Below are 15,054 nucleotides of genomic sequence, written 5' to 3'. Positions count from 1 at the left end.
ATGTGTCTCTCTTTCCCTCTTCTCTCTAAGTCTTCTTTTTTTCCCATACATTCTTAACATATCAGAAGGGAGATTATGGCATACTACTTAGATATCAGATGTCCCAAATCACTGAAGATTAAGAGTCATTGTGGTAATGTCTTACCATGATACTTTAATTACTTTTTTTAAGGAAATGCCCCAAATTTTCATTGCATCTTTGTGCTATATCAAGAAATATTTCTCAAGCAAAGGAAGAGTCTTCTAATAAAGACCTCCTTTTGTACAGAGGAATGTTGTCTCGGCCTACAGTAGTTTAAATTTGTTGGCAAGTGATTGGTGGGAAACAACTGAAGATGCAGGCTCTGAAATGCAATGCCATCAGATCTGTCCACCTTTTTTGTACTCTATACAAGGAAGAGTTCCTCATCTCCGATGTGGTGAAGCTATCACACCATTCATATCCCTAGTGAAAATGCACCATTCTCTTTCACCCATTCGTCTCCTCTTGAAAAGACAAAACAGTAATTTTGAGTGGCTGAATAGCTGATGAACACACTTTTGAAAAGTCTGAGTGATTTGCCTGTGTTTCTTTGTGAACTCCTCTCTTGTCAACCCTTTCAGAAGAATTCTATTCCTGGTCCAAGAGATCCAGTATTAAATTGTAAGAGCCCTTTGTTTACTTGTTCCTTCTCTTTCCCATTTCTTCTTGTAGGTGTAATAAGAACAGCTTTGCCAAATATGGACAGAGAAGTGAAAGAACAATATCAAGTTCTAATCCAAGCCAAGGACATGGGAGGACAGCTGGGAGGATTAGCTGGTACTACCACTGTAAACATTACTCTCACAGATGTCAACGACAACCCGCCCAGATTTCCTAAGAGTATGTAGTATTCCAAAGCACTAATTTTCAAATAAGTATGACTGAAGGTATTAATTTTAAAAATCCTTTAGATAAGGAACTGAGATTCTGGAAAAAGAACAATATATGATGAAAAAAAAAAATAGAATTTTCTTGGTTTTTAAAGTATATAAAGCTCAATTTGAAATTATGAGTTGAATGTTTTAGAGGAAATATATAATCATTCCACATGACCAGCCCGAGCCTAAGAGTCCATTTAGTTTACACTATAGAAATGATTTGTGAAATACTATTTTGTCAAGGGAAACTGGGTGAATGCCTTCAAATGACAAAAGGTTATAACCCTTCCAGGTAAATTCTGGGTACCAAAGACAGAGTTAGCTTATGCTAAACATTATTGTTATGATATTCAGAAACAGATTTTAATGCATCTTGGCCCGGAAGACTATATCTGTCCTTGAAAATACTTGCAGACTCAAAATAGTGCTCATCCACTGATAATTTATTATGTTTCCCATTAATTAGTTTAAATGAAGCTTTTCAGAAGAATGCTAATTTCGAGTTTCATAGTCTGGGTATGACTAGATGGATTGTTACTTACTTCTCTCCGTAAATTTATTGAAGTTTTGTGTATCCCATACTTTTGAAATGCAGAAATTAATCAAGCATAAACCTTGATAACTATGTCAAAATAATTAACTGCTAAAAGTTGTTATTAAGGCAAATTAGAATACTTGTATGAGTCTGCAGTAAGATCGTGGCAGCTTTTTACTTTGCACCTCTTTTCTTGCCTGTGAATTGTAATCCCACCGTAGGTATTATAAATACTCCATAGGTGCAAAACCATATCCACAATTGTGAAGCTTTCTCTCATGTAAACATTTTCCTTCTTCTTTTACTCAGTCTGAAAATGTGTTGTGTTTCTACAGGCATGTAAGAATGACCATGTTAAGAGAAGGATCCATCTGGTCCTTCCTTCTCTCTCTCACATCTGGAGGGTATCCAAAAAACAGGCTAAACAATACTGCACAAAATTTCCTAAGTTTCTAATTATTTTTAGTTTTGTTAGTGTCTTTGTATTTAACAACCCTCAAGGTATTTTTCTTACAGCAAGTTACCCTGTTGCTTTGAAACTTCTGTAAAATTTCAGAGTCCACGTTTTATATCAGAGGTACGCAGATTAATCATACGTACCACAACAAACAGCTTCCTCTCCTTTGTTTTGTATCCATCCTTACATACTTACCTGCATGTTAACCTCTTCAAAGAATTCAGAAAACATTGGAAAATAAGAGTTTTTAGAAAAACTGTGTTGATTTCTTTTTTTCAATATGGGATATTCTCTCTGAGTCCATTATTTCTGCTCCTGCTGTTTTCGCTCTGCATGTCGGTCATATCCATCCTTAGCTCCCCTAAACTCCCTGGAGATCTTTGGGAAAAAAATCAGTGTTATATGAGTACCTCCAAGCCTTCTTTTGCCACAGTGGTTTGAAGCAAAATATTGCACATCATAATAGTTCCCCTATTTCATCCTTCAGGTTCATGGGCATGTAACAGCTAATCCCAATGATTTGTTACTGTTGTGTCCATTTGTTCCACAACTGCTTCTATAGCTAATTTAACCTTCTCATGAGTCCCCTATAAAGAAGGGTTCCAGGATTAAAAAAAAAGTCCCCAGGTATTCTTCGCTTAAAACAAAGAAAAAAATGTATTCACTTTTACATTTGTGATCTTATTTTTCTGAGAACTTCTATATGTCAGTTTTGGGTTGGCTTTACGCAGTTGCTCTCAGGCTTTTGCCTCCAGATGTCTTAAAAGACAATTATTATTTATTTATTATTTATTCAAACTCAGTTTCTGTCTTCTTTATTGTGGTTTTATAGATGAAGCAGATTTTATAATTCTTTCTATTCTCCTGCCTGAGACACAACTTCACTTTTTTGAAAGATGTGTTCTTGCTTTTATTAGCTGTTTGCCCTTACATATTTGCTTTTTAATGGATGTGTGCATTTGCTGTGGGTCTTCAAAATGATGTCCCACACCACCCACAGCGATCTAACAGTCTCAGCTATCCCATTCAGATTTTCTACAACAATATCCCTCAGTTGTATTTATTTCCATTTATTACTATTATTATTATTAATTCAACTGAGTATTATTGTTATTTATTTGAGTGCAACCATCTTGTAATTTTGGCTTTTATTGCTCCTGCACAGATATTGTTTTTAAACTAATTATTGTTGCTGTAAAATTTAGAAGAACTAAAGAACTTCTTCATGACTAGCTAGTGTTAATACTGTTCTCTTCTTCAAGTCTTGCTTGACAGAGCTTCCTTTAACAAGCATCATTATTCCTCCACTGATAAGGTCTGCTGTGTCTTTCCTGTGTATTTTACTTCTTGATAGTATGCTGCCTGACTGATTTTCTTCTTTCCCACAGATATTGAATATGCTACTATGCTGATATTCTTGTTTAGCATTAGGCAGTAAAGCTACTCATACTAGTTCCCATTTTGACTCTTGGCCTTATATTATGGCTTTCTTTTTTCCTCTTTCCTGTCCCTAGTTTGATTCTGTCTGAAATACCATTTTTTTATTTCCTACTGGACTATCATCACTTTTTGTAGCATTCTCCAGTGAAGAATGCAGAATTCTGGTCATTGCACCCTTTACCTGAACTGTGTACTTTTGCATTTTTTTTATTTGTGTGTTTTCCAACACCTGCAAATTCTCCTGAACTTTTTAGCCAGGTATCACAATGGCTATAGAAGACTTTTTTAACTTTCTGAGGACTGTTTTTCCTATGGTAAAAATGATATTTACATCTTTTCTATGGGCACCAATTCCTTAGCAAATACTCTGACCTTCCAACATTTTGACTCACTTCTCTGCATCCCTTTAAATGCCAGGCATTTAAAACTTTGTCTTTGCATCTTTGTCTCCTGATTGTACATGGTGAGACAATTTCAGACTATGCTACTATGAATGTACTCAACTTCAGGTTTCACTTGCTAGCCTAAATTTCAACCCCTGTCCAATCTTACTTTATTTTGTCAAAGCTCACATGGTGTCCCTTTAAGTTTCGTGACACGCTATCAAAACACTTGTGAGGTGCTTCAAATCTTATCAACAAACAAATCATCCTAGAGGTCCTATTAGTACTAGCATTCTGACTGTCCTCATCCTCAGTGCTTGTTAAGCTGCCCAACACTGCAGTTTGCTCCTTCCTTTAAGCTGGAACCGCTGCTGCTGAAAGGGTATCACAGGTACAAGAGGAAATAATATAACTGTCAGGAGACTGAAAAACTCAGTACATTGGCAAGCTTCTTGGGCCCTGTGCTCTTTCCCATCTGGTTTTCAGTTGTATATTTTACCACCTTTGCTGTTAGGGGCCTTAGGAATTTTCTATTTTATTGTATGCCTTCATCTACTGTGATGGTGTAAAAATATACAAACTTCACATAATGTCAGTTTTCATGACACAGAGAAAGCATGGAATATATCATCCTCTTTGAAGGAGATAGCCTTGAGGTCTTATTTAATGCATGAACTGCAGTTATGACATCTTTGCCCAGTTGTTGCTATGAAGGAGTAAAAAAACACACACAAGAGACCAAGCTTGTCCTGAGCTTTGCATGCTAATAAGGTTGAAAACCTTTTCTTTCTATTATATCAAATGTCCCAAAAGACAAATTACAGCAGTGACTCTCAACAAAACAGGAGAATAACATTGGAGGTTTGTGTTGATTTTGAAAATAAAAAACACTTAATATGGCTTAAAAGCTAAAACATCAGTGTAGGGACTCCGGTGAACTGGACCAAGCTTGGTAAAGACTTTCTTCTGGTATGTTACAGGCAACAATCCTGATCAATGGGGATTTAATTAGCCAGTCCCATTTTTGGTTAAGTGGTATGTGAGATGATGTGCAGTGTGCCTGAATTTCACAGAGACACAATGCTGATTACAGCTAAACAAAAAGAGCTGATAGAGAAAAAGTGGAGTATGAATTTCTAACATAGCAACTGTACTTTTCAGTTTTGTTCCTTGAAAATGTAGTGATTCAGAATGACTACCTGCCAGGAAACGGAGTTTGTCATTTGCTTGACTACCATAGCTAAAACAATGTTTGTACAGAATTTAAGTTTATGTGAAAAATAAGCCTTTAAAATCGGGTGTACATAGGTGCCAAGTTCAGGCCTGGCAAGATTTAAGGACCCCTCAGTGTTGCTGGGAGTTAAGACCTCCAATATCCCATTACTCACTGTTGGTCAAGAAAGCCAGGAAGTGCGGACTGAAGAAAAAGACTGAAGATTCTTTTAACACAGACTGCTGCAGAGTAAATGTTTTTGCATCACATAATCAGGAGCACAGTTTTGTAAAGGGCTTATGCCAAAGAAGTTCTGCTGTTGGTTACCTTATCAAATAAGACAATATTAAATTTCACAGGATAAAGTTTAAATTTATTTTCTGAACTCAGCTGAGCTGAAAAAAAAAGAAAGATTTCACAGTAGAAGTAGGAGAACATATATTATTAATATTTGGAAGAAGCTACATTGATAAAAAATACATTACAAGCTTGCAAAAAATTGTGTCATGGAACACCTTCATCTTACTGAGGGTCCTTTAAGGAAACAGGCAGGTTTGGATGGGTTATCAGCATCCAGTGATGAAACACCACTGACTATCCTGTTGAACATGGAATTTTTTATTTAGAACCTGTGCTTTTGAACATATTCAGTGGGGAACTCCCACCTTGCATGTCTCATAGTAATGAAGAGTGTAACACAGTGGAAACCTCTAAACATTACATATTTCTGTCAGAGATGTTTGACCTGCGGGTATCTATTGGCCCACATTTCAGAAAACTGATACTTCAGAAAACTGATATTTTCTTTAAAACTAGTAGAAAAAATAATCTGAATGATTTTATTAGCAGAAATTTATTTCCAGAAGTGTTTTCTGCCTTGCCCGACTCTGCATAAATACACTAAATTTCTGAATTACTGGGTATGTTTCATTGTTAAAGATAGAACCTTTCTGTAAATATTAAAATAAATATTTCATAGCAAAGTTTGATTCTTGCAAAAACCAGAAGAAAAGTCGAAGACTGCAAAAGAAAGCACTTTTCCTGTCATAACAATGATGTTCAAGAAATTGAATGAAAATCTAGTATAACACAACGTTGCCTTTGAACAGTGAAGAGTGGACAAAAGCTGCTGTTCTGTAGGCATGCATCCAGGTCCAGAAGGGAAGTGATGGCCTTTCTCTCTCATCTACTTATGTACATGATAGCTGATTAAGTAAAAAGATAACTCAGCACATCCTTCCTAGAAGCTAATGATCTAACCCTTAACTCAACAAGCATTGGACCAGTCTGAGCTAGCTGCCAGGACAGCTGTGGTTTGTTTCCAATTCTTAAAATAAGCTTCAAGAAAGAATGGATGGGTTATATTTACTTCAACATTTAAATGACAAAAACTGTATAATTAGTTGGTATCAATTATGCTTTATGGAATCAAACCAATTAAGTGAAGTGATTCAGTTTTTTTATATTGATTCATATTTTGTAAGGGTTTATGCTTTAGTTTTCCTGTCTCTTTCTTTTGTTCATGGATGACAGAGTGAGTGTGAAAGCAATTTAGATAAATAAACCCTTATATACTGAGCAATAAAAGCACATACAAATCATTTTAGTCAAAGGAATAGTATGTCTTTTTATTTTAATATGACATAAATATTCTTTTAAAGAATAAGGCCCTGACATATAAGAAATGTAATTGAATCTTAAAATTTATACAATTTTTATTTTGATATTGGCAAAAAAAAAGAAATTGTCAAGTGGCTTAAGAAGTCAGTAATAAGTTTGGTTCATTTTTAAGGTATGTATTTTTAAGATGACACTGCCTGAATTTACTTTTTTTAATCCAAAATAACTATTTGGCTAAAACTATGTTTTATCACATCACTTCCAGCTCACAGAAGTCCCTTTTGTGAGAGAATGATTAAAAGCTCTTTTCAATAGAAGAAAAATTAATTAATGTTTGAACCCAATATTGAATTTTGCCTACTTGTGCATGTCTTGGTTAAAAAAAAAAAAAATCATCTCTCTGGTGGTCAGAAACCATTATCTCAGGGCCGCTTTGCAACCACAATTTAAAATGTCCAGACAGCTGTACAGCAATGCCTCAGCATCACAAGGGCCATTTTTTTTTGCTGTCACTGGTCTTTCCAGAAGCATCCCAGTGAAATCCATCAAGAGAGTTTGCATAAAAAGCACGGCAAATTTCCAGAAATGCTAACATGTTTGGAAACAGAAACACAAAGATTCATCTTTCCAGTAATGACACTTTAAATAAAGCAAGGTTGAAGGATCATTCCTACGACCTTGTACATCCGTTGCCTGTCCATACTGCAGTAGTTCACAGCTAATTGGATTTATATTTCATGAGTGGCATTCCACAGAATACATTAAATCCTCCACTGGAAACAGCAGAGGAAAAAACAATCTTAAAGAGAAAAGGCCACAAAATAGACAATTCAGAAGCCAGAAAAAATCTTTCATTGATGCAGTTTCAGGAATTTCAGTGTAAGTATAAAAGACCTTTATAAATGAGAGCTCGTCCTTTAGTCTCTTAGTTATATAGTCTTTGCGTGGCACTTGAATGACCTCTTATCTGGATGATCTATTGTATAGAACTATTATATACTTTGAATAGGCTTTGAACATTATTACCCTTTTGCATCTATTTTAAGTAATTATTTACTTGCTCATTGGTTATTTTAATAGATTTACTTTCAGGTTATACAATCTCTAGAAATATTTTAAAAGGAAGAATAACCAAGTGCTGAACTTCAAACAGCCTGCCTATATGTACTTATGTATATACACTTTATATATTGAAAAATCTTATCATAGTTATTTATTTATATGTTACTGGAAGCTTAGTACATTACAGAAATTGCACGCACATTATTTATCATAGGTTTCACTACATCAAGGCTGGTCAGTTTTGTTAACTCAGTAAACTGAATGTGGCTGATTCCATTCAAGTGGCTTTGAACAAGTCTGGTTCAGATTTTATTGCAAAATTGGGTTCAGAAGCACAGTGCAAGTAAGAAGTCTTCCAGTTCACATGAGATAGAAAAGAAAATCTTTTAAACAATTGCTTTGGATGAGTGGCTGATGAGAGATAATGGTATCTACTTTTAAAGATTTCAGAGGTATGTAACACAGATCACACCCAGTAATGTATTAAACATCTACAGAGAAGTATTTTGTGATTAGGAAATTATTCTGTTCACTAATCTAAAAAACTTAAATAAGGAAAGCATAGGTTTTGATTTAAAAAGAAGCAATGAAGATTTATTCCCCCTTTACTTGGACAACTTGCTAGAAAACTTACTCAGGATTAAGGTTCAAAGCTCTGATCTGCCTAATTAAGCATTTTAACAAGTCTACAAAAATTTCTGAGAAGTTATTATACCCCCTGTAATTTAGATATGGAAGTATGGCTTCTCTTGGTATTCCTGTTAAAAGTTGTTGTATTTTGTATACAGCACTTGAATCTTCATTGGCTCTCAGAATGACGATTAGTCCATCTTTCATTGATTAAAGAATTTGCCTGGCAGACAAGATACCCTAATTCAGTTCCAGCAACTAATTACTTATTTTATACCAACTGGGAGATACTTGTACAGGACAGGTGGACAGATTCATTGCAGACTAGCTTCAGGCAGTGATTAGTTGAGTGACTGAGCCAGAGGTTGCTTTGAATCAAAAAGGGAGGGAAGGTCAAATCCTTGTTTTCTTCATCTTTGTTAGTTTTCTAACGACTATTTCATAAAACATAAAGGGAAAAAAGCATCAGTTTGCTTTTGTTAACAAAGCCTACGTTGTTGAATGTCACAAAATCTTAAGCAAGTCTGATTTTCATTTACCTGTGAGTTTTGAGCTAACTAAAACTACATTTTTGAGTTGAACGTATACTTTAACCAGCCCTTTCAAAGAGCGATGAAAGACACAAAAGCAAAGACTACAGAAATAGGCTCATGCAATTACAAATCGATCATGAAACCAGCAGCCATGCAGACGTCATTATAATTTTGGATTTTAATGCCTGTGACTCACTTAACTACATCTTTAAAATCAGCAAAACTGTAGTCAAATAAGTACAATAATAAATACTAGCTGACCAGTATTTGCACAGTACTCTTACAGGAATCAGAGGAGGAAAAAGAGTAACTCCTCTTCATTCCAGGTTCCTTCCAAGTCTCACACTGCTCTACTATTTTCATTTCTGTCATCTTCCTCTGGCCTCTCTTTCCTCCTCACCCTGTCTATCTGACAGGGGGAGAGCTGTAAATCCCCTTAAGCAAGACCCAGAAGGACCACTCTGCATGTAAGCCACAGTGTGACACAAAATGGCCATTTATTGAACATGGATGCCGGCTTATAAAGGGAGAGTAGGGACCCCTCTGGAACAAAGGGTGGAGACTGGGAGGAATATTCAAGGAGTGGCCAATCAGGGTAACAAGGGGCAGAACTTATCCAAACATGAACAAATGAGAAACTATCTCCTGTTGCAACAGGGTTGGATGAATAGGGAAAGTGTGTACATAGAACCAACAGGAAACAAGGTAACAGGGGTACAGAGAAGGGAATCATACAATCTCATAATAAAACATATTTCGCCAACAAGAGAACAATTGTACAACTAAGTAAAGTGCTGGAAACAAACACTCTCATGGTCATGATGATCATGTCTTGTGCATGATGGTGTAGGTGCACTCTGAGATGTTTTCTTCCTCTTCCTCTGATCTCTCCTCATTAAGTCTCTTCCACCACTCTTAGGACTCTCTTGGGGCACCTCCAATATCTATCCTTACATTCAACACGGACTTTTGTGTCCTCCCTCCTATAAGAGGCACAAATTTATTCTTGATCTCATTTTCATCTTATAAATACAGTGTGGCCATCTCCTCCTTCTATTTCATGAGTGTTTTTTTTCCTCCCCAATAATAGCACTGATAAAAGAATTTATGCTTTGTTGGGTCACTTCCAGCTCTGAGTTTCTTCACATTTTACTCTGCTGAAATCAGGATTCTTCACCATCCCAGATAAGTTCTTTTCAGCTCTGTCTTTCCTGGTTTGGCCACTACCCTGTCAAACAGCTCAGTGACCCTTGCCTGCTGTTTCCATTTCACCCACCTGAGTTAGCTACATGTTTGACAACTAGTCATAAAAAAACCTCTGTACCTTTCTTTTTCCTGCACCACCACTTAATCATTGCAATTATAGACATTTTTACATAGACCAAAAGAAAGTATACAATGGCTTATTATATTTAACTTTTCAAAGCAAAAGAAGGACATAGAAGTGTCAGAAAAAGTTCCTGGACATTCAAATTGTCTATACTGTCAGTCTTAGAACAGTCACCAACACCAGGTAAAGCTTTCTCAGAGAAATTAGGGCATATGGACAAATTAATACAGATCAGGAACTATTTTCTACAGTCACTTTCAATGCAATTGACCTATTTTAGTGTGGGTAAAAGAGTTTAGTAACATGGAAATAGGCCATTCTATACTGGCTAACTTCTGGGACAGAGTACAGCTGGAACATGACTTTTTTTGTACAGTTTTAGTTTATTTGAGCCTATGCTTCACAATCCAGGCCATGCAGCCCACCTAGGGTCACAGCACCCCACAGTTAAGTAGGCTTCTGTCACTATTTGTGTGTGTGTAACATAAAGGGGTTAACATTAAATTTAACACCTATAAAATTTATATTTACACTTATGTCAACTTTCTCTCATTTTTTTCCTTGTTACTTTCCACATCAGAATTCTTCACACACTTTTAGTAAGAACCAATTTTCCCCCAAAGGTGGATGTAGCCTTAGTAAAAGCTCCCTAGAAAGTTCTTTTCTTTTTGGTAGCTGTCACTGTTGCATGATTTTAATCATAAAGCATCTTGAAGAGTGAAACATTTTATTCGACTGAACAAAGACACAATTGCCAACTAAAGCATAATATTTGGAAGAAAACTGAGAAATAAACTGGAGGGAGAAATATTCAATTACCATAGATTCTCAAAACACTAAATGTTTAGTAAATTTTATGTCTGCTACACTTGTATTGCTTTTTAACTCTCTAAAGAATGCAAAACTAGCAAAGGCTACCTAAAGACTTTTTGGAGTACAGACTGAATGAAGCAAAACACTTGTTAAACCTCTAAACTGAGAGAGACTGAACCCTTAGCTGCAAAGTAGCACATAAAACCAAACATAGCTATTTCCTGATATTACATCATAGCCAATGAAAAATATAGGTAATTTCTATTGATGTAAAATGTAATGCTCTGATTGTACTGTTAAGCAACAGTTCAAGAAATACAAATGACCACAATAGTGGTTAGAAGTTAAATGTTATCTGTTGGTCATAAAATTCTGTTGTTAGTCTATACTTATCAAATTCATTTCCCTCCTATCATCATCTTTAAGTGGTAATTGATCATTAACATAAAGATTTATAGGTAAATTATTTTTGAACACATCATTATCATCATGTAGATCATTATCATTAATAATTGTATTTTACACCTGCTACCTTCTGTAGAGAAGGTCTAAACAAATATGGTTTATAGATATTCAACAACCTTTAACAGGAATCATGTCATTCATTCCACTATGATGTGTCTTCTGTGGGGAGTGGTGAAGAAATTAGTCATTCAAAACACAGAGAGTATTTAGATCAGATGCATGAAATTATCCACAGTAACCTTGGGATGTCTTGAAAGTCCGATGCATCTCCGCCTACTCTCTGATATTGAAAAGTAGCTATGGCTACAGATTTAACAGCATGGGGTTGCCTTGCAATGCTTTGAGAATTGTTTCCAAAGTGACTCTGACTATAGTGTCACTTGCTGCATCACTATCAGTTCTGGCAGCATCTGCCTTTTTCCCTGAGGCCTTCCATCCAAGTAAGAAATCAATATATTCTTTCTGCTTCTAGCTGTGGTGGGCTTGCTTTCTGAAAATTTAGAGGCTACAGGGCAGCATAAAGTGAAACAGACCATATGTAATTATTTAACTATAATCACAACAGTTTAGGCTCACGATTTTCAAAAATATCTAAGAACCACACTTGTATTCACATTTTCAGGAGTGCTCCACTTCCTCTAAAAGCATTAAATGAGATGTCCAAGTGCTTGCAACAATCCAAATGTTTCTAATGACTTTAAAATAGGAGCTAAGCTGAAGATACCAAGCAGTTTGAAACTGTCTTCTCTGAGTACAAAACATACTTTTAGTTGAATTTTTGCATAAATAAAGCTATAAAAATAAAATGAAAATAACAGAAATATTCTAGAGGATCTGTCTCAAGTTTTTTTTCAATTCATGACAGTTATTTTGTTCTCAGTGGCTTCCACAGAAAATTTGTTGATTTTGTAAATGTGATTGCCAATGCTCTCAAGAGAAGGATCTAGAATTAAGCACTCACTACTTTTACATTTCATTGCAAAAGAAGCAGTATTTATACAGAGAGTTCACCTTTAAACACTTAAATTGGAAGACATAAACATCACTTGTGATAAATTGATCATACTTGCTGTTAAGTATAAGATATTACAAATGAAAAATGTTCACTTGCCATCCTATTGTATCACTATTTTTCTTATATCACAGATTAAATCACAAGTTTCTAAGGAAACTGCATACAGTAACCCAAAACTTCAAACATAGTAAACAATTATAAACTTGTACTGGATGATTTCACAGTTGTATCTTTAAAAGTAATAATTTTACTGCCTCAGCCTGTGCCAACATGGTGAAGAAAAGTAATGCATAGTTCAGGCAAAAGCATTTGTATGTACCCAATAAGTATGTGAAAATCAGAGCTACACAAGGAGTTTTTTGAGTAATACTGATGTTGAGACTGCTTTGTTTAGGTGATTTTAGGGTTGCAACTGAGGTGTGACTTGGAGGACTAAAGATAGGAACCTAATTTCCTTAGTCGATGGACAGAAAAATGATTCTTCCAATACAGATGATTTAGAGTACCTAGCTTAGATCCTAAAGTAAATGGTTTGACCATATTCTTAAGGGTGAATGAATTATTGTAGCAAAAGTGTGTTATTATATTTTGTGCCAGAGTGATAAAGAAAATATTAAAAGGCTCCCACGAGATATCTCAGAAGCAGAGCATTACAAAGTCCGTGTCCCTTTCCTGACAATATACTTTTTATCATGTTAATGTTTCACATATGTCATGCAATTTAACTTTGATAGAGGGAATAAGTCTATTGATTTACTTCATGGTGATGGTGATCACCAGAATATTACCAACAGACCTAACTGATAAATCCAAATTATATGCTGCCTGGAATTCTAAAACAGGAAAGACATTTTCTCCTGAAAATTTTTTTCTATCTGTAAGGCATGCTACACCTTGATAATTCTTCATAACCACTGTATAACTTACATAAAACCCAATTGATTAAAGCTTTTAGATTATACCCCCAAAAATTATTTCTCTCACTGTACTTTGGAGGTTTTTTTATTTGGTAATAAGTTCTTAATCACTAGACTGGATATTAGCAGAATTTATTGGTCACGATATGTAATGAAGCTGATCATGTGGAACTGGTTTTCCACATAAGCCCTCAGAAATACAGGAAGCACACTATCTAACACATGAATGCATTGACAAAGGTAGACTTCACAAAAACAGCAAGTGATAATGTTGAGATCTCTCCTATACAATAATAATAGCATGATTAAAGCAGTTACTCAGGAACTTGATTTGTTATCCTCAGCCAGTAGGAATTCAACTTCAGGTCATCCAGAAGAAACCCTTAATTATGAACTCAAGGAATTTCTAGAAATTATTTCTTCCCCACTTGGTAAAACTGTGGTGCCATAAAAGAAAATTTAAGATCTTCAAAAAAGATTAAGTATTATTCTTGCATCAGTATTAGGACACACAAATCTGAGAGTTCATGGCTCCAAACAACCGTTTCTATAATTATTTCTACATTATACTGTTAAACAGAATCTCCTTTATTGTATTTGCAGCAACTAGCACACTTTGGAGACAGAAGCTGTGGGCTTGAATATCTTGAGCTGAGGAACTGGTATTTCCAATTTCCTGAATCCTTGCTCCAAAAAGTGGGATATTAGTTTCTGTAGAACTAGTCTCTGACATGCAATGGGGAGGTTTATTTTTGTGACAACAGCTTATTAGTAGAAAAAAACAGTAAATGAAATTTTTCAGTTTACAAAAATTATACCATTATGATGGACATTATTTTTTGCTTTAGGGAAAGAAGAAAGAGGATAGCCTCAAAAGAATGGTCTGCTAGCTCAACTCAGGGGCTGATAGAGTCCTGACTCAGCAACAGCCTGCTCTGGGGAAGCTCCATCATGTGGATTATCCTACACTAGGGCAGGATCAAACTCAAAAGGGGTTTTGCTTCTACTCATTTTCCCTTAAAGAACTGGGAACCATTGGACATCCATATCTCTGCAGTCTTGGGAGATGTACCTTTTTAAGGTGTGGAGTCCAGAGCAGAGAACCAGGATTTTTTAAACATGGTTGTGTTATATCTAATGAGGCCATTAACTCAGAGCAGTGGGTTAGAGGCTGAAAGGAGCCTTGCCATACAAGCCTGTCCCAGGTCATGCGTGACCTGCATCAGAGCGCATGGTGACCAAGCCTGGCCTTGCTCTTCCCTGTACAAGGTCCCAGTCCTCTGCAGGACCCAGAGCCTCAGCTAGAAGAGGCATGAACATGCTATGCTAAATCATATCTCCCTAGTTTTAGGAGTATGCACATCAGATACCAGTAATTATTAGGCTGATTAGCTGTAGCTGATGTAGCAGGTTTAGTATCTTGAATAACTGCTTATATTTACACTATCCTTTACCTATTACACTATGTTAAAACACCAGCAAGTAAATATGAACGGCTGTCTTATGTTTCTTCCTAAACAGGCAGAAATCAGTGCCCTTATAACCGGGTCAGGATAAAAACTGAAATGTCTTCATAATTTAAACTAGTAAGAATATTATATTATACATAATCTGTTGTTTTACTTCAGTTTGTTTCGGTTCAGTTTGGTTTGACTTGATTTTCCTGAGGAAACATTAAAGATTTAGATGAAAGAAAGATAAATTGTTTTATTTCAATGTTTTTTTCCTTTAAGATTCATGG

General features: G+C 35.6%; 1 protein-coding gene across 1 annotated transcript in view; it reads left to right on the top strand.

Moving 5' to 3' along the window:
• Positions 1-15,054, top strand: part of CDH12 (cadherin 12) — a 211,948-nt gene that overhangs the window by 142,842 nt on the left and 54,052 nt on the right. Inside the window, exon 5 of the mRNA XM_008921079.3 lies at positions 695-862. Coding sequence (XP_008919327.1) covers positions 695-862 — 168 coding nt within the window. The remainder of the gene's footprint in view (positions 1-694; positions 863-15,054) is intronic.

Source organism: Manacus vitellinus, unplaced genomic scaffold, assembly GCF_001715985.3.
Source record: "Manacus vitellinus isolate BGI_N305 unplaced genomic scaffold, ASM171598v3 scaffold_33_pilon, whole genome shotgun sequence".
Classification (NCBI taxonomy): Eukaryota; Metazoa; Chordata; class Aves; order Passeriformes; family Pipridae; genus Manacus; species Manacus vitellinus.
Note: the sequence above shows the minus strand (reverse complement) of the source record. Positions and strands in the feature narration are given on the sequence as shown.